The 18,003-nt window shown below is 45.8% G+C and overlaps 9 protein-coding genes across 9 annotated transcripts; 4 read left to right on the top strand and 5 right to left on the bottom strand.

The window, feature by feature from the left end:
* Window positions 1–50: 50 nt before the first annotated feature.
* L203_104996 (uncharacterized protein) lies at window positions 51–3,784 on the bottom strand (the record flags this gene model as incomplete). Its single annotated transcript, XM_066214369.1, has 14 exons — window positions 51–411; window positions 463–745; window positions 796–881; window positions 940–1,061; window positions 1,112–1,243; window positions 1,295–1,417; window positions 1,471–1,611; window positions 1,659–2,131; window positions 2,182–2,392; window positions 2,443–2,622; window positions 2,670–2,946; window positions 2,994–3,182; window positions 3,232–3,406; window positions 3,454–3,784. The coding sequence occupies 14 exons, from the start codon at window positions 3,782–3,784 to the stop codon at window positions 51–53; spliced, it is 3,084 nt and encodes a 1,027-aa protein (XP_066070466.1).
* A 197-nt stretch (window positions 3,785–3,981) lies between these two features.
* Window positions 3,982–5,731, top strand: L203_104995 (uncharacterized protein; the record flags this gene model as incomplete). Its single annotated transcript, XM_066214368.1, has 9 exons — window positions 3,982–4,224; window positions 4,272–4,318; window positions 4,365–4,481; window positions 4,529–4,588; window positions 4,637–4,693; window positions 4,748–4,904; window positions 4,955–5,412; window positions 5,467–5,630; window positions 5,679–5,731. The coding sequence occupies 9 exons, from the start codon at window positions 3,982–3,984 to the stop codon at window positions 5,729–5,731; spliced, it is 1,356 nt and encodes a 451-aa protein (XP_066070465.1).
* A 285-nt stretch (window positions 5,732–6,016) lies between these two features.
* L203_104994 (uncharacterized protein) lies at window positions 6,017–6,643 on the bottom strand (the record flags this gene model as incomplete). The annotated part of the gene is made up of 6 exons (XM_066214367.1): window positions 6,017–6,105; window positions 6,159–6,268; window positions 6,318–6,336; window positions 6,394–6,468; window positions 6,537–6,559; window positions 6,615–6,643. 6 exons carry the CDS (start codon window positions 6,641–6,643, stop codon window positions 6,017–6,019), a joined length of 345 nt encoding a protein of 114 aa, XP_066070464.1.
* Window positions 6,644–7,045: 402 nt separating this feature from the next.
* Window positions 7,046–8,231, bottom strand: L203_104993 (urease accessory protein UreG; the record flags this gene model as incomplete). Its single annotated transcript, XM_066214366.1, has 6 exons — window positions 7,046–7,222; window positions 7,279–7,400; window positions 7,447–7,665; window positions 7,723–7,793; window positions 7,844–7,922; window positions 8,003–8,231. The coding sequence occupies 6 exons, from the start codon at window positions 8,229–8,231 to the stop codon at window positions 7,046–7,048; spliced, it is 897 nt and encodes a 298-aa protein (XP_066070463.1).
* Window positions 8,232–9,447: 1,216 nt separating this feature from the next.
* Window positions 9,448–9,729, top strand: L203_104992 (uncharacterized protein; the record flags this gene model as incomplete). Its single annotated transcript, XM_066214365.1, has 2 exons — window positions 9,448–9,509; window positions 9,582–9,729. 2 exons carry the CDS (start codon window positions 9,448–9,450, stop codon window positions 9,727–9,729), a joined length of 210 nt encoding a protein of 69 aa, XP_066070462.1.
* A 1,131-nt stretch (window positions 9,730–10,860) lies between these two features.
* L203_104991 (uncharacterized protein) lies at window positions 10,861–11,725 on the bottom strand (the record flags this gene model as incomplete). Its single annotated transcript, XM_066214364.1, has 6 exons — window positions 10,861–10,929; window positions 10,976–11,036; window positions 11,081–11,223; window positions 11,272–11,391; window positions 11,439–11,541; window positions 11,583–11,725. The coding sequence occupies 6 exons, from the start codon at window positions 11,723–11,725 to the stop codon at window positions 10,861–10,863; spliced, it is 639 nt and encodes a 212-aa protein (XP_066070461.1).
* Window positions 11,726–12,065: 340 nt separating this feature from the next.
* L203_104990 (uncharacterized protein) lies at window positions 12,066–13,681 on the top strand (the record flags this gene model as incomplete). The annotated part of the gene is made up of 11 exons (XM_066214363.1): window positions 12,066–12,162; window positions 12,222–12,266; window positions 12,320–12,421; window positions 12,471–12,529; window positions 12,576–12,590; window positions 12,671–12,753; window positions 12,800–12,830; window positions 12,881–13,029; window positions 13,080–13,260; window positions 13,328–13,504; window positions 13,628–13,681. 11 exons carry the CDS (start codon window positions 12,066–12,068, stop codon window positions 13,679–13,681), a joined length of 993 nt encoding a protein of 330 aa, XP_066070460.1.
* Window positions 13,682–14,518: 837 nt separating this feature from the next.
* L203_104989 (uncharacterized protein) lies at window positions 14,519–16,089 on the top strand (the record flags this gene model as incomplete). Its single annotated transcript, XM_066214362.1, has 2 exons — window positions 14,519–14,604; window positions 14,652–16,089. 2 exons carry the CDS (start codon window positions 14,519–14,521, stop codon window positions 16,087–16,089), a joined length of 1,524 nt encoding a protein of 507 aa, XP_066070459.1.
* A 444-nt stretch (window positions 16,090–16,533) lies between these two features.
* On the bottom strand, window positions 16,534–17,769 carry L203_104988 (uncharacterized protein; the record flags this gene model as incomplete). The annotated part of the gene is made up of 5 exons (XM_066214361.1): window positions 16,534–16,641; window positions 16,686–17,076; window positions 17,133–17,220; window positions 17,270–17,422; window positions 17,496–17,769. 5 exons carry the CDS (start codon window positions 17,767–17,769, stop codon window positions 16,534–16,536), a joined length of 1,014 nt encoding a protein of 337 aa, XP_066070458.1.
* Window positions 17,770–18,003: the final 234 nt, after the last annotated feature.

Here is an 18,003-nt window from a genome sequence, read left to right as displayed (position 1 = left end):
AAGGAATACATTTAAAACATTACAAAGACAAATGCAACAGACACACAGATTTATATTACGATATCCTCCTCATCAAGTATATTCTCTACTTCTGAGTCTTCTTCCTCCTCGCTTTCTGTCTCTTCTTCATCTTCTTCTTCGACCGGTTGCATCTTCTGTCTACCCTTCTGAGAGGATGGCCGTGCCTTTGTTTGCTTTGCGAGTATCTTGTTCACTTGGCCTTGAGGTTTTGAACGGGGCTGAGGAGTGGCTCGAGGAGTCTCGTCGTCATCGTCTGATGTACCCGTCACGGTGCTCTGGTCATCCTCGGACTCATCCCTCGTCAGCATTGAGACACTTCGACTACGTCGAGATGTCGCACGCTTCCCCCTTCGAGACCCTGCCTCGCTCTGAGTCTCGTCCGTTTCTTCGCTGCGCAAATTTCGGTCATGTTTTAACCTTGTTTGAAGATGAAACACTCACATATCATCAATAAAGCCAAACAGCTCCCTGATATGCTCATCCTCTTCACATTCCCCTCTGAATTTGTCTACATCAAACCCTTCCAGCTCATTCGGCCACTTCTTAAGTAACAGCTTCTCGAATTTAGCCACGCCATTACGTGTAGGCGCATCAGCAAGTGGACGTTTGGCGCGAACCGCAGCGATGAGAGCGAAAAGGGACTTCAGAGTGATAGGCGATGCTTCATTACCTTCTGGGAGATTGAGCTTGGATAAAAGCGAAACAAGAACTTTGCGAGATCCATCTTGAGGGGTCAACTATTAGTCATGGTGGCTATTGAATGACTCTACTCACTGTTTGATTCGACCAACAAGGATTTGAAAATTTCCAAAGCCAAGTTGAGATGAACGGCCGTATCAATTGTTGCTCCTTCTCTTCTACTAGCCAAGCGTTTGTTAACAAAAGGACAGACCGTTTCAAACATCCTAAACAACTTACACGGCCTTGTAAGGATCCAACCAGTCAACCATCATGAGTCCCATTTGAGCCAAAGGTGGCATCTCGCCATCGTCAACATCCTCTGCCATCTGCGAAAGCATACTATAGGTATCGGAGAAAATCTTTTAATGTATTAGAAAAACTTCAGGAAAGTGGAGGATAATAGGCTCACCGAAAGCATACGCTTCTGATTGTCAGCAGCAGTATAGCAATATACAGGCAAGAAGTAAGCTAAACATTGTCGTAAAGGCTGATTGTCGGCTGTTTCTGGAGAAAAATATAGTAAGACTAGGGATTGCAGAACCTAGCAATTATGTTTAAATTTAGACTGCCTGAGAGATTTCTGAGCACTAACCACCTCGTCTGAGATCATGCCCGCCAACATGAGTTTTGCCACACCTTCACAAGCCACAGCTTGAACATCCGGTGAATCAAGACTGATTGTATGTCTGATGAGTTCGATAACTTTGTCTGTTTGCTATAAAAAAAGTGTCAATGCATACCCATGAACAAAAAGAGTACTCTGCATACCACCATGGTCTTGGATACAAGCGTATCAATATCGTGGACCATAAGAAGATCAAAGATGACCTGGCAGACTTTTACTTTGAGCTCATCATCAGCAGAAGTAAGTTGTTGAATAAATAAGCCGAAAGAGCTGGCAGCCATTTTCTGCAATACGCCATGAGCTTTGTTCCTATTGAAAAGAATTGACTCACAGCGTCAATCATACAACATAATCCTAGACATATCAGGCCTTGGTCTCTCAATGTTGGTTCTTCCTTGTTCCTTACTGCAGGGATGATGAGATCAGGTAAAAGGCCATGAAAAACTGAGTTATCCTGTAAAGTCGAATGCACTCTTTCCAATAAGCTGATGCAAATTAAAAGACATCTCAGATCGATAAGAGCTGCCTTAGCCCTCTCTTCTGGGTCGTCCAAATTGTATCTAGGCGCTGAGCGACTACGGCCGCTACCGACAGAAAGACGTCGAACGCTCACGCTATTGTCACCAATCGAAGCTTGACCTAAGGAAGGAGAATCTTCTTCATCACCGTATCCCTCTCGAAGCTCAGTTACGACATCAACGACTACCCGAATAAGATCCCGTTCGCCATTTGCAATCTTGCTGAGTACATCGAGACATCGTGGAATCAGGGATTCAGGTAGGTTAGCTTGTGAGATCATTTCGCCTGAAGTAATCATGTGTCAATGGTATTTTTAACAACACTCCATAACTTACGTGCAAGTTGAAACATCTTTCTTCTACCAATCTCGTCTGTATAATCAAGATTGACGGCTAGTTTGAGTAGTTCACCAACGACAAACGTCCTCTCGGAAAACACTGCTTCCTCAGTCTCTTCGTTAAATCCGACGAGTTTATTGTACTCGTCCTGTATGCGGAAAGCCAAAGCTGTAACGACTGGTAAAGATTCTTCTAAGCGAACAGTGTCCTATAGAAATATTATTTTCCTAGACGGATAATCAAGATGTGAAAGCCTACCTTAATTGTAATACATCGATCCACAAATACACGAGCCAGGAAGGCTTTCTCTGGAGTCAGTGTTGTCCAATAGCCGTCATCGAATTCAATGGCGTGAAAAGCTTCCGGCTTAGCCACAAAAACTGATATTAAAGCATCTTCAGCTACTTGACTGGAGACGACATCAAATCGCGATAGAAACTGCATTGTCATTAGCCATATCACCTAAGGGTTTCATATTCATTTACCTCCAATAAATCACCGTCGGCCATATCCAGCCAACCCGCCAACATACTCGCTGCAGCTTTTCTGACACTTTCCTCTCTGTCTCCGAGACCATTTCTCACAATTTCCTCTCGCTGAGCTATCGTCAAAACTCGAGGGTCTGGAAGAGCCTCCATAGATAAAACACCAGCAAACACCGTACGGCGCAAGAGAGGGTCGATATCGCGAGTACGCGCAAGGATAAAGGGAAGGGTCTCCAGAGTTCGTGGGAAATTATACAGGGCTGCCCGTCTCACTTCGCTACACATTGATCAGTATTATCATGTGATCTTAAGCCGGAGGCGTACGCTGCGTTATCATAGCGTAATAGATCGAACAACACTTGTCCAAGAGGCTCTTGCCCTTCTTCAAGATCATCATCATCTTCTCCGCTTTGCAATTTCGATAATCCAAGAGCTGCTTGTACCCTCACAGCAGCCTCTTTGTCTCTTGATCGTTCAAGCAAAGATTTTCGTAGCAAAACATATAAATCGTCGCTTTGGCAGTATCAGCAAAGTAGATATTACGACAGCAAACGGAGCCCACTCCATCTCTCCAAGGCCATTGATCATAGACACAATGAGGAGAATCACCCGAAACCGGACATTCTTATCTTTGGCCTCAGTGCCTGCTAACAGATGGCGCAAAAGTTTCACGACAAATCGCGATGAAGTTGTTTCCATTTCCTCATCTTCCTTTTCCTCTGGTCTACCAGACAAATCTTCATCTTGTCAGACCGTTCGAAAGACAACCATATTAATGACTGACCCATTTCAGTAGCATAAGCGACGTAACTCGCCACAAACTTTACCACCCTATCGGCTACAGCGACACCCTTCCTCACTGGTAAAATTCTGTTCACCATGTCAATAAATAGTGTATTAAAGGCCTTTTCGCCTATTAGTTTTATACCCTTTGGGGTCTCTTCTGTGAAGGAAGCACATTGGTCCTGGATCTTGCGTAGATGTACAATGTTCTTCCTGTGGTTCGCTGTAGTCTGCTGCACTTGCTCAAAAATCGGTGGCAGTAGAGATGGAAATGTATCAGTGAGATAATCTTCGGATAAGATTTGTCGTTTGCTTGGCTTTTGGTTGACCATCTCGTCAAAATTATAGAATAATGAAAAAAGAGTGAAAATGATAATTGTACATTTGTTTGTTGACGCGAAATGCAATGTAACTCAATTACGTAAACCGGAAGACATGTATTTTGTAAACAAAAGCCTGTTTATATTTGTAAATTGTATTATGCTTGTATTTTGTATTCTTGAAAACTTAAAGATAAAGACTGGTACGAATGTCGCAGCAAACAAGAAGAGCAGCACAACAAGCTACAGCAGCGTTCCCAATCTTAACAGCCCAGGATATTCTGGAATGTCTGGCAGCCTTGGAAATTCCTGCTCAAATGGAGGACCTCACAAGACCTACGGCTCAAAGTACACAAGGGATATTCGGATCGTTATTAGAGATACTTATGGGCGCCAACGAAGACTCTATTGAGCAGCCGAAACAGACGTTGCTTGGTATGATGGAGTATAAGGCATGTCGTTTGAGTATTTCTCGTTTCAAGGCTCATGTACAGTATAGGAAATCTACAACGATGCTCTTGGCTTCCAGATGTTTTTCAGACACTGGTTAGGATCGTGGTTACGATAAAGTCCCTTTGCTGACATGCCATAGCCGCGGACTGGCTCAGCTTTGTGGGATTCACGATTTCACCATGGCGGATCTCGCTCGCCCAGAGGCCTCTCGCCTTCGTCGAGTTTTGAGTGGCATCATGAATTTTGCCAAATTTAGGCACGTCCATATTTGGAGGACTATTAGAAGATGCTCACGTCTTGTAGAGATGAACGGATGCAGACTCAAGCCAAATTTCAAGAAACCCTCCAGCAGCATCAAAAAAAGTGATTACTCTTTACCATATTTTGTGTTGAAAGCTCAAGTCGTTTTAGGCTTCTTGAGCTCCGTCAGCAACTACAAGATCTTGACATCCAACAACAAAAAATAGCGTAGGCTAAAAAATTCCATATTGAAGACTGAAGATGACATGACCTCGTGTGCAGTGCAAGGAATGTTGCTGAGAGACCACAATCTGAAGAAGCTCAAAAACGAAATGAGGCCTTAAAGGGGGAGCTGTTTGAGCTCAACTCTCAACGTGTAAAAGAGGTCCAAGAATACGAAGAATTGAAAAAGGAGAGACAAGTGCTTGTTGAACAAGTTGTGAGAACCCGCACCCCTTGACGATAGACAGAGTGATTGAATTCTTTTAGAATCATAACAATCACCTCATAACTCAGCTCGAGCTTCAAATAGGAAGCGCCAAGTCTCGGCTTGTACAGTCTCCTGATCGGATCAAGCGTCATATTTCTGAAATGGCCTACGCTGTCCAAACGGAGAAGACAAAGCTAGCGTCTTTTCAGCAAAAAGCTCGAGAACTGACCACTCGTCTTGAAGTTTATGCTTCTTTTGAAGTCGATTTAAGGGGTTTGATAGATCTTGAACACAGCATCCAAGAGCAAAAGACGAAAGTTGAAGAGACAAAGAGAAACAAATCGGTCTTGGAAGGGAAATTGGAAGCAAAACATATAGAGAGTCAAGGATTATTGGCAAAAATTGAGCAATTGCAGAAACAATTACAAAATGCGAGCCATAAGCTGGCAAGACAAGAAGAGATGAGAAGGGAAATGCGCGAAAAAGGAGCCCGAAGAATTGAAGAGCTCAAAGAAGAGTAAGTAAACTGGCAGAATACAACATTCACAAGGTCAACTAATCAACAACGCAGATACCGTGTCCGAGCAAAAGAGCGAGGCGAATGGCAAAAGCAGCGCGATGAACTTCTTACTCAACAGAAAGAGATCGAGTCAGAGATGGAAACATATGTCACTAAGCATGAGACTGAGATCAATGAGCTTTTGTCAGAATATTGGGCTATGCGCCGTCAAGCAGGTTAGCTGAATGCTGCCTTTCACTAATCCCTTACTGATATGACTGTAGAGGACTATATGAACACGATAACGGTCAAGCTTGGCCTTCAGTTCGACGACTGAATCACCCTTGTCTTGCTTTGCGTTTTGGGTTTAGGATAATACACCATAGACTATAATGTTGTATGCTTATTATATAGCCTGATGTACCAATCTTGATCATTTCTTCATCATTTCAACATTTCTACTTTGTTCTTGCTAAATTACACACACCCCAATTGCCTAATAGACAAGACAACCAACTATAAAACATACCCGTCCCTACGCATCTTTTAACCCCAAAAATATAAACACATCTATCCATGCAACCCCTATCCAACATGGACGCGTCACGGTGAAGAACACCGATCAGTACAAGTTGGTGCCGTTGTCCTTCTTTTTGGCAGCGGCTTTCTTGCCTTCTTTATGGAGCTTTGTAATTTGCTTCTTCCAGCTGACTGTATTATACTCAGATGTTAAGCTCAACCATGTAGAGGATGAAAACACTTACAGCAGGATTTGCAGTTGGCATTGCCATGCTGCTTGCACGTGTAAGAGCCATCCTTTTGATTCTTGTAATGAGCTGGGAGCTCAAGCGGGGCTCGCGGAGCGGGATTAAGGCTGCTCGCATTCAGCATCGACCATGATCTGTAGGCAAGTCGCAACTCACCCCATCATAGCATCGTTGTCTGTTACAGGCCATTTTTCAGTCAGTCATAACACACGAGCCGCAATAATCAACTCACCTTCCCGACCGTCAAACTCACAAGTCTTGCAGACCTCTAGTCCATGCTCGCAAAACATGACATCGTTAATCTCGACTATACAGTCATTAGCCGCCAAACACAATGGGTGAGGGCAGGCAATCCGCCGAGATGGAGGATCGTACTAGACTTGTCAGATGACAAAGTGCTGTGATCAAACATTAGCAAAACAAACTCCTCCTGTCCAAGGAAAACATGCTCACTCGGTCGGGGAGATGCCAAGCTTGTCCATACTTGATCTTGTTGTCAGCAATTAATTCAATCGCCAATGAAAGCGGAAAGCAGTTGGACAGCGCCTGCTTATATACTGATTCCCAGGAAGCAAGTCGGATGACCTCGCTTTCTTCTTTTGTATAGATGGCATACGCCCATCCATTTTGTCATATGACGACCAGCCACGGCCCATATCGGAAAGAATAAGCTGTCCACACTTCGGCAACTCACATAACCATGGACCCGGCAATTAGGCACGCCAACCGCATCCCAAGCATTGACTTATTTGAGCGACCACTTTACTCTTGTCTATTGTGAGCTGTATAGAGCGCATGTAAATAGTGGCTGGAGATGGAATTGGGATGCATGAAAAGACGGCAGACCCACCAGGCATATCCTGTATACAGCCATCTCCATTGCCCTAGTGGGCAGAGGGATCTCCACTTGCCTTCCAGGCGCCGATAATCGCACCTACCGCAGAATCGACTCCGTCATTGTAGCGGATTGATGTGAACAAAGTTGGGCCGGTACCACGCATGGCCGAAGAATCTCTGCACATAACCTCGAGAGAGGCTCCTACGTGAGGCGCAAGATCAATCTGTGGTGTAGAGATGAGCATACTGGAGAGTTGTGGTCATAATAGCTGAAAGATACCTTGTTGATGATGAGCAAATCAGATTGAGTGATGCCGGGTCCGCCCTTTCTAGGGATTTTGTCGCCTCCACTGACGTCGATAACGTAGATAATATAGTCGGCCAGCTCACGAGAGTAGTTCGCTGTGAGTCAATGCCTCAGTTCAGTCCCGACGGGCGAAAAGCCTACCAGCCAGGTTATCACCACCGCTCTCCACAAACAGCAGCTCCGTCTCAAACTGCGCCTGCAGTTTTTCGAGTGCTCCAAGGTTGCGCGAAATGTCTTCCCGGATGGCAGCATGGGGGCATCCGCCCGTTTGGATAGCGCTGATTCGCTCTTTGGTAAGAGCTTCATTGCGGATCAAAAATTCTTGGTCTTCGTGAGTGAAGATGTCGTTGGTGACGACGGCTTTGTCCAAAAGATATTAGTATCGGGTACCATACTAGATGAATATGGTTTACCAACCAATATTGTATCTTTCTCTTAGAGTTCTGCATAGAGCCAACAGCAGAGCCGTCTTGCCAGACCCGACAGGCCTTGACAGTAGACCTTGAGAATTGATCTTTGACAAGGCATTCGAACTTACCCTCCTATACCAATAGTAAAAGCTCTCTCCTTCCAGTCTCTCTGGCTATAATCGGGTAAATCTCTCTCTGCGAATTTACCTGTATCACCATTAGCATACCGTCAGCCGAAAGAGTATGTAGCATGGTCAAAGCTCACTACGACCCAACCATTGACATACCTGCATGTTCCAGATGTTCATGGGTATGGCCATGCTCATCCGGCGTCCACATTCCAACTGCATGGCCATGGTCATGGAAGACGGTGCCGTCGTGAGTGTGAGAGGTGATGGACGACGTGCCAGAGACTGAGGAAGTCGTATACTGGCTGGTAGGCCTGACAAGGCCAGTCTCGTTGAGGGCTGAAGTAAGACGGTCAGAGAATTGACAGACTGCAGGTGGCGCATTCATGTTGAACGTATTCTGGTTGAAAATGAAAAGAAATGTAAAAAAGACATTAGGAAAAAAAAAAGTTCGTTGTAACAAGAACAGCGGTAATATCCGGCCCGGTTGCGGGGTGAATAGTTAATTAATCAAAATTGTTGTTTTTGTTATGAAGTTTTGGTTTTATTAATAATGTTTCTTCTCACAAAGCTATGTATATAGACTTTACAAGGATGATTGTTTAAAATATCTGGCTTGCAATACATTTGAAAAAGACGAGCTATGGGCGTTGATAGAAGGTTCCTATCAGACTGACCAGCTTCAAGCTTGATCCTACTGCTCCAAGTATGGGAAACCGTCAGTCTGCCAGCTGAGCTCAGCGATGGGTATATGCCCAACTACCTTCTATCATCCTGTAAGCTCATTTGCGACAGAAGCTAGACGTCCTTGGATTTTATCAGACCACACTTCTAGATTTTTTTCCGCAACACTTTGGGCATCCCATAAGCCTGCCTGTGGCTTTTCTGCCTACAAATAAGAGCAGGCGCGTTGCAGTTTGTCAACAGCACGCTGGCTTCGTCTTTGTATAATGTTTGATCTCGCTCTGGCTGGGCTTTATCATTCACAAATCATTCTCTTCTTCGTCTTTGGAAGGGTTCTCTGAAGTTTGGTTACTTGCTTGTGAGAACTTGGAGCGACTAGCGACGTGGACTTTATAATGTCTAGAACTCTTCATTCTTTCTTTGCAGACAAGGCATGGAAAGCGATGGGATTCACAAACTACTTTCCAGCTTTTGTTGTTTCAGCATGGCTGTACCAGCATAAACTTTTGTGTCTTTCCTGATCCCTGTCATAAATTTCTAAAGATTCGACTTGCCAATTGTGGTTACTGGAAAGATATTCTCTAATAACTTATTGTCATTGAATAAGAATTACTTTCTAGGCGGTGATAGCCTACACTTGATTACGTAATTATGCCAAGTTGACAACTCACATTTATCATTTCTCTTTCTTTCTCTTTCTTTTCTCTTTTCCATTCACCGTTCCATCTTCTCCCCCCAAAGCTCCAAGTATTGTACCAAGCCTCGTCAGCCCACTTCCACTCCCTCGCTTCCTGGTTCAATTCTACTCTGCCTTCACTTGGGGTTCCTCTTCACTCCTTGTTTGTTTTGTCCTTGGATTGTCTAGCTCCCCTTGACAGGGTGGCAACGTTGTTCGTCAAAGAAGCCATGCTGATACCCTTATGGGCGATGCTAACGTGGAAGGGGAAAGACGCGTTCTGTCCTTGGACTTTCTAACCCTAAGGTATGTCTATCAGTTCCGCGACATGCCTGATGGGTGGGTGAGCTGATAAGACATACCGTTTTGTCACTGCAGTTCCACTGTTTTCCCATCTCATACGCCTTGTGTTTCCTCTTGGTATCTGTCCTCTCCTTGCGCTGCTGCTTACACAGACTTTGGTCACTATCCACAGCGATACCCGTGCTTTATCTCTCCGTGTATGAGATGGGACAATGCCATGTAAGGATCTTTCCACTTGTAGAGATGGTTCTAAACTATCTCTACATGTGGCTGGCGACACATATGAGTGGCGTTTTGGCGTCCTTTAGAGCGCAATTCAACGCCGCCTTCTTCCCTCCAGCTGATGTTTGGAATGGGAAATGGCACACACGAAAATGCGCTGCTGTCTTACCTGTGAAACGGGCAGAGATGAACTCTTGTCAAGCCTTGGAGGTTTTTCGCTGAGCTATCAGTCTTTGGACATAATCCGCAACGAGTGAAGAGATTTGCGAGTGGATTGAACCGGTTGAAATTCCGAGCGTGAGCAAGTGCGTTATCGAGACGCAAATGGTTTATATCGACTGGCAACTTGGGAAAGCGTGAGATAGGAGCATCTGAGTCATGCTTGGATGTTGCTTTTCTGGCCCTTTTTGGCTTTGCAACGGTGTATCTCTTCATGTCTTTGTCTTTTTGTCAAGCTTACCTGGACGCCTTTACATCTCGTACAGGCTATCGACGCGCAATATTCACCTTTCCTTCAGGATAGAGGACGTTAGCATAATCCTTGTCATTCCTTTTTCTCTCATCCGCAGTATGATACAAGGCACTTGCATCTCTCCAATTTCAAAGCTCTCTACCTCTTCAGTTATAGCTCCAAGACCAGTTGTCCTTCCGAGGGTCCCTCCGTTGTGGCGCGATGAGATCCCAATGAACTTTGCATGCCGTTTGCCGGCGAAGAGAACCTATCGTTCTAGAGTCAAGTGCTCGTGACTTCACACTGGGGTATAGACAAGTCTCATTTGCTGGATTCTTGTCCTTCTTTCTTAAAGACACAACGGAGCTGCCAAGATGATGGTACGCTGCGAGAGCGTTGGGTTACAGAGACTGTGGAGAGGGCAATGTGGACCAAGTCCTAGTATCTGATGAGTAGCATAGGCTTGCAAGGATCTAACGGCGTCAAGAATGCCGTACCAGATGGAAGTATTGGCCACATTGTCAATCTACAAAGGGTCTAGGTCTTGCTGGCAGATTGGACAACGACAACGGGGGAGGGTTGTTTCAACCCAGAGAGCCTGTTTTCAATCACTTTATGCCATTACTGGCTAGATTTTTTTCGTTGTGACAACCATGATGCATTAGTACATTTGTCGTACAATCAAGTGCTCTTCCCACTGCTGAGTGACCGGAAGAATTCATTGTAAGCATTCTCAATATCGAAAAGCATCTTCAAGTAGGTCAGCAACTTTTACTAGATACCGTAGACGACTTGCTTGCCGTGATTGCTCCTCTGTAATTTCATCACTCGCTTTCATGGCATTCAACTCAATAAGCCTGGCCATATCAGCAAATTGTCCCAAACAATAGCTGCTACACACCAATGCAAGATTTTCCCTCTACCCTCCCACTCCTGACTCCCCTTGAACCGTGAGTACCCACTCATCAGCTCTGTTAGGAATGGATGCAGCTGATCCTTTGCTCTCAGATTCAACTTGAGCGCATCCATAAAGGTTATAAAAGACTGAACCAAGTCAAATTGAGCTCCCAACGGTAAACAGCGTCGACATACTTGAGTTGTCTCTGCAACCCATTTCCCCTTTTCAGCACCTCCATCTTCTGCTTCAGCAGAGTGCTCAACAGTTGCTGGGACACCCACAGTGAGCCTATGCAGCGCCGCAGGATGGTCCATCTTGGTTCATCCATCAGTCAGCTCTGACTTTAACCATTCGAACCCACCTTGTAGCGCTTCATAAATGCTTCTACACCACCAATATCATCTCCAACCAGTTTCATCAGACTCTTGTACTGTGCTAACAGCTTGATACAGGCAGGCGCATACCTAACAAAACGATGAGAACGGACTGATAACAGGGTACTCACTCTTTCCCTGCCACAGAATCTCGTACGTATGCTCTTTCCAAATACTCCAAGCTGACAATGATACTATACAGCGTAGCCAGGTTCTCAGTCTTTTCCCTTTCTGTGTTGGTTGTCCAAAGACGGACTTCTTCGTCCAAATTCATCGTCTCATGGGATTTAAAAATGAAGAGTTGGTAAAAAGAAGAAAGATGAAATTGAATTGTTATAACCGGTAATTTATTTTGATGCGACATTTAACTCTCTTTTACTTTTTCTATATATTTCATGTTTTCTAAATAAAAGAAAATAAGTAAGAGTCGCTTCTAGACAATTGCTCTACCATATACCAGCATTAATTTCAGTATATTCCCAGTCATTACTTGAGCAGCTCGGCAAGAGTACAACCACCATCGCACTGGGATTAGCAATACTTGTAATACGACAAACCAAGGCATAGCATATGAGAAGAATAGCCAGCAGTTGCATCCTGATCCGCACAACGATATGAATGTAGCCAATAGTGTATCATCAGAACATCCAGCCAAGGAAACCCGTACTTGTATTGACAATGGAGACACCATGAGCAAAGGAGAATGTAATGGTGAGTAGTGCTCGTTTACTTGAGATTACAAAAGCTGAAGAATGGTTGGACACGTACAGATCCAATATCGCCCATGATTGATTTTACAGCAGGAGTCATCGCAGGTTTGTCCGTTTTGAGTTTTTGGCTCATGAAGAAGCTTACACTGGAAGGTTAGGTGCCGCTGGCCTTGTCGTGGGCCAGCCATTTGATGTGGTCAAAGTGAGATACCAGACACCACAGTATATGGGGCGGTATGGGTCTACGTTTAGTGCATTGGGTACGTCTGTAAGCTGGTATGGGAATTAAGCGCTTATCGCTATGGATAGGAGCGATTGTTAAAGAGGAAAAAGTCAGGGGACTATTTAAGGGAATTACTTCACCTATGGTATGTGCGATGGGTATAGACACGTCCAATAGCTCATGCTTTGCAGGCTGGGATAGCTTTTGTATGTTGTGCAGACCAGTGCTCTGCTGATTGTGTCAGGTAAATGGTGTTGTATTCACTTCCTATTCATTCTTTATGAAGATGCAGCTTTCTGCGTACTCGACCAATGAACCAACCTTGGGTCAAATCTTTCTTGCGGGCGCAGGAAGCGGTGTTGTAGCATCGCAAGTCTCGTCGTTTCACAATGTTGAGGCCACTGACAAGTTGTAGGGTATTGACATGTCCTACTGAACTAGTCAAGGTATGTGAGCTCTATTGGCTCCAACTCCTTTCTTATCCAAGCACGCGTAGATACGGCAGCAGTCTGCCCCTCCACACCTTACCCTTTCTACGTGGAGTGTCTTCAAGAGTATTTTACGTACTGACGGCTTAAGAGGAATCTTTCGGGGGCTCTCTGCAACAGCTCTGAGAGATTTAGCATATGGGCCGTATTTCTGCACGTATGTTGTCTCTTACTTCTAGACGTTGTATGACCAACACCATTGTCCAGATACGAGGCGTCACTACGTTTCTTCAAGTGGATGAGAAAACCTCCTCTTCCTTCATCACACCATAGCCCAGGTCATGAAGGCCACACCCTCATCGACGAAGCAGAGATGGAATTGCGGAGCGGATTGGGCTGGCCAGAGTTGCTGGCAGCTGGCGGTATTGCTGGTGTTCTTGCTTGGGTTGTAAGTTGAAGAAAAAGGTCCCTAATCCAGGTGCGCAAATGTCGATAGGAACGCTAATCTATCTCAGGCCACGTTTCCCGTGGATGTGTTCAAGACTCGGATGCAAGGCGCCACTTGGTCCAGTCAAACGGAACAGAACGCCGGAACAAAACTTCAAACATTCAGACAAGTCGTTGCGGAGTCGTTACGGAAAGAGGGATGGAGAGTCATGTTTGCCGGATTAGGACCCACTTTGATAAGGTATGTCTGATTTCAAAACTTGTGAAAATGCCAAGCCCAAATCTAACCTGGACTGACCCGTTTCCTCTCTCCTCAGAGCTGTTCCTGTGAGTCTCAATGGGACATACTCTATAGCTGACCCCGACAGACAAACATGGTCATTTTTCTGACATTTGAAGGCTGCGTCACAGCCTTGTCATGAGAGCACCACGACGATAAAGACGGTTAGGTCAAGACACATTAGCCGAGACGGAACGCCTCGTTTTTTGGAATTGCATGATGGCTTTGGATACACTGCATACAGACAAGCACACACAGACTGTTTACTTGTATTTCGGATGGTGGACTAACCCTCATGCATGTTGATGCTTACCAACATGCTGCTGCAGTACCCAACGGATAGATAGCTAACGTCGTGCTGTGTCCTCTGCAGCCCGGGTTCACCCTACCAGTTGCATATTGGCAGGGTGTATACACTGCAAAGTCATCGCGCCTCACCCGTCCAGACATTCCTCTCCAATAGCTGGACACGCAAACCTCCAAGAATTAAGCCGTTGGAATCGCTTTTAGTGCCTCGCGGTTCCGAATAATTGACCGAAGAGATTAATCAGGACATCAGCGTAAACAATAAGATCTTATCTGTCCACATCGATGTAATAGGGAAATACAGGCGAAAGCGGTTTGTCCATACACATCTGCTGCGCCACATCCAAGTATAGTGAGCTGCTTCTGAGGATAACAAACCAGCGCCATGCATAGACAGGCCATGCCTATATAGCAGCTCTATTTGGTTCCAGCCAGTGAAGCCACGCGCAGGCCACGTGCAAGCCACGTGTCTATTGCCATAGAATATTCGGAACGAGGTGAAACCCTGAAACCCGATGGGAATAGTTCGGGCGTTGAAGCCCTTGTTCCGCGTCATCAAAAGTCACGTGCCTAAATTCCCTGACGGGACTAACCTCGTTCCTGATTCGTATCGGCCATTTATAATATCTTGCTCTTTTTTATTTTCTTTAAACATTTCCCGCTCAAAAACAAAATGTTGTTGAAACTTTTGCCCTCTACCGCTCCTTCAAATGCTTCGCCTCTTACAATTTGTTTTACTCTCTCACTCCCAGCTCATCCGTACTCGTAAGTATTCTGCTTTGGACATGGGCTGACAAGTCGTATAGCTCGCACTCGCTCCCGCTACCTCCAGCGCTGCTCTCGCATCACACTCTGTGTCTCCAAGAGAGTCTGGAGTGTCGCAATGTGTTGCTCGGAGAGCGTTCGACATGGATATCAGCAGTGATACAGGATATCACCTTTGATCTCATGTCGGGGACGGTCGTTGTCAAGTTTATTGATGACGCATTGTTTACGTTGCCGATGACATGCGTCTGCGCTGGCGAGTTGGAAAAGGTTGTCGAGCAAGTACAGCTGTCTTTGGGCATGCCGCGTCTTGTAGCGGCATCCTCAACTTGCAATACTGGAACTCGACGGACGCCTTCGTCCTTGATGTATTCTCTCTTGTCTCCTCTCCTATCGGGTTCTTTGGAATCAAGGCCTGCGAAGGCGTTGTCAAGCAGCAGTATCCGGAACCATCGACGTCAAGCACGCTCCATTCTGGTCGACACGTATCGTCGGCATGTCTTGCCGGTTCTCAAAGAGCATCTGGCATCTGGGTATATCCCGTGGTTGGCTGATTCGGAAGGAAAGAAGCTCTTTGCAAAGTTTGAAAGGTTACGGGACGACGTTAGGAGCGTACTGCTCAGGGCACATACAGAGATGCCTGAATGGCGAAGCCGCTCGCCTGCCCGTATTCGTTCGCTGTCCATGTCATCTGTGAAAGATGACTCTGTATGCTCTGGGTCGGCCCTGCCTCTCATGCCAGCTTCTATTTCTCCCATCAATCGTAAACTATCCAGCTCGCCACAATCCTTTCTGTCCTCGATCCCTTCCACCGAATCTCTTCCTCGCTGGGCTCGCGCAGAATATGCCGACCTTGTCTCGAGCCTTGCCCAGCTGGCTTCTCGGTCGACTCAATTAAGAAAGCTTGGTATGAGGTACCAACGTGAAGAAGGCAAACGTCTCTCGCTGGATGAACTTGAGCGTCGCCGCTTGAACGACAAGGCGACCAGGCGTGCGTGGAGCAACATGGACTTGCTTCCCGAGTTGCGTGGTAATTTCAGCTCCAAGCCTCTTCAACGGTCGTCATTGTGGAGGTTGTACACTGCTGACGACTATATTCAAGAACAGCGGAGCAACGCTGAGCTGGAGGAAGGCTCGGATTGCGAGTCAGAATCAAGCGACGAGCCACTGCCAACGACGCCCACCTCTAAACCCAACTTTACCACCTTTTCCATCGCTCATTCGTATACCCAGAAATCAACCCTTGAGAGTCAAGTCGGCCAAGACGATTGCGAGCCTGACCACAGTGCCGACATTCACCCTCTTGCCCTCAAGCAACGTCTCTGCTCCGATACCCGGCCGGCTTATCCTGCTGCGATGGTAGGCAAGATGACTCTGGCCATGGAGAGCTTGCTGCTCTCTGAACCACTCATGGATGCAACGATGACTGTTGCAGACGGTCTTGTTGATGAAGATGCGATGGAGAGATATCTATATTAGCAATGTGGATTTCATGGATAAGAAACTAATCGCTTTCTTTTCTTGCGCAACTTTCTGTTATATTTATTATTTGTGATTTTGGGATAATGGACAATAAACAGATTTTTAATTTTGTTGAAAAGAGTTGTATATTCTTTACCACTAATCAAACAAATCTTGGTTCTTCTTCTTGGTTGTATATAGCCTTAATTCTTTATCATCTAGAGTCATGCTAGACCGTGCATGTTTGGGTATGCAACTTGTTGGCCGGCAATAAAGTTTACTCTTGGTTTAAATACAGGCCAATCTCTGGGTACTTGCAGTAAGGAAACAAGGGTGTGGCCGTTACCTCGATTTGCAGACATGGCAAGTGTCTTAATGTCAGAAGAGCCACAATGTCTTATGCATCTAATCAACATTTTCAATTAGTAACCAATGTACACCAAAGCTTTTGGCACGCAGCCATCATCTGCCACCAAACAAAGATCCCATCAGGTTTTGCAATAGATCGCTGTTGCCTGCTCCTCTTGGTGGAGAGACGTGGAAGATTTCGGTCGCAATCTGCGACAATGCCTGTCCACAGTTATCAGCAATAGACTAGCAAGACCTGAACTCACCTCTTGAACTTCTTTCTGTGCTACGACAGTGCTAAGTTTGCTATATCTCGTGCATAACGCCTTCCACTCTCTTGCTACACCCTCGTCCATTCCCTGCGCCTGTACCGCGTTGGTACCGACCGCAGGAGCATGCTGTACCGCCACAAGAGCCAATTGTGCAAAGTTCAACGACGGGCTGGTTGACAGCACAATCTCAGGCAGAGAAAACAGTGTTTGAGATGGTACAGTAGACACAATGGAAGCAGCAAAGGAAGAGGAAGAAGATGTGAGATGAGCGAGAAAGGCGGTAAGGAAGGTGATGGCGGGGAGAATAGATGGTGGAGAGTGTAGGAGCGAGGGGAGGACACCCCGAAGAGCGTATGGTCCGGGATCCAAAGCGCCTTTGTCACACCTGGATGTTGAGTGTTAGGCGGATATCATTGACAAGATGTCGATGGAGAGACTTACCATTCGTACATCATGTCTGCTAGGGTGATGGCGGCATCCCTCTTGCCAGAACCCAAAAGATACTTTTCTGCCTCGACAAAATGATGGTCTGCGCTGCCTTTCAGTACCGTAGTTTGCTGTTACGCGTTTTCTCTCACCTTTATAGTACAACTCTCCTATATACTGAAGCAAGTTGGCATCGCCCGTAGGACATTTGCCCACGGTCTGGGTCCACTTCACGGCACTTTCTGCAAGTTTCTTACGCCAGGGTCCATTAGGCGATGCGAGCGCCAACAGTTGTGTTACATTTGCTAGGACCGACGTGTCAACCTCTAATACACTTGACGAATAACAAGCGTAGCTGGTAAAAGCGCAATAGCATACCTCTAGACTTTTCATCAATTTCTACCTTACCCTCTCGCATCGCATCAACCATCTTGACACCCAGCTCTGTCCCGCTGCCTCCTTCGCCACCCTTCAACAGCTCTTTGGACACGGCGAATAGAATTTCTATAGCAAGGCTGTATTGGGGTGGATTGGTATGAAGGAGTCGAGCGGTGGTGGTAAGTGCTTTTTGGTGGGCAGAATAAGTGTTGGGAAGGAGAGCGAGGATGGGAGGGAGAAGTGTATCAAGCGTTTGAGCTCGTCTTGGAGGCATTTTATGGAATTGTAGAAATACTGATGATAAAGGTAGAATTAAAAGATGATTTGGAGACAAGCATGATTATTACACAGCGGCGACCGCCGATAAAGCAACACATGGCAGTTGAGCTGTATACAGCGTCATCTTTGTAAGTGACTGAAATAACCATGCTCCTTGCCAACTCTGATCAAGAGCAAGAATGAATCGTATGCTCGGTGTACAAAAGATGCTGCAAGCTGAGCGAGGCTT

The sequence above is a fragment of the Cryptococcus depauperatus genome, chromosome 6 (assembly GCF_001720195.1).
Source record: "Cryptococcus depauperatus CBS 7841 chromosome 6, complete sequence".
Classification (NCBI taxonomy): Eukaryota; Fungi; Basidiomycota; class Tremellomycetes; order Tremellales; family Cryptococcaceae; genus Cryptococcus; species Cryptococcus depauperatus.
The sequence above is the reverse complement of the archived record's forward strand: the minus strand, read 5'-3'. Positions and strand labels throughout refer to the sequence as shown.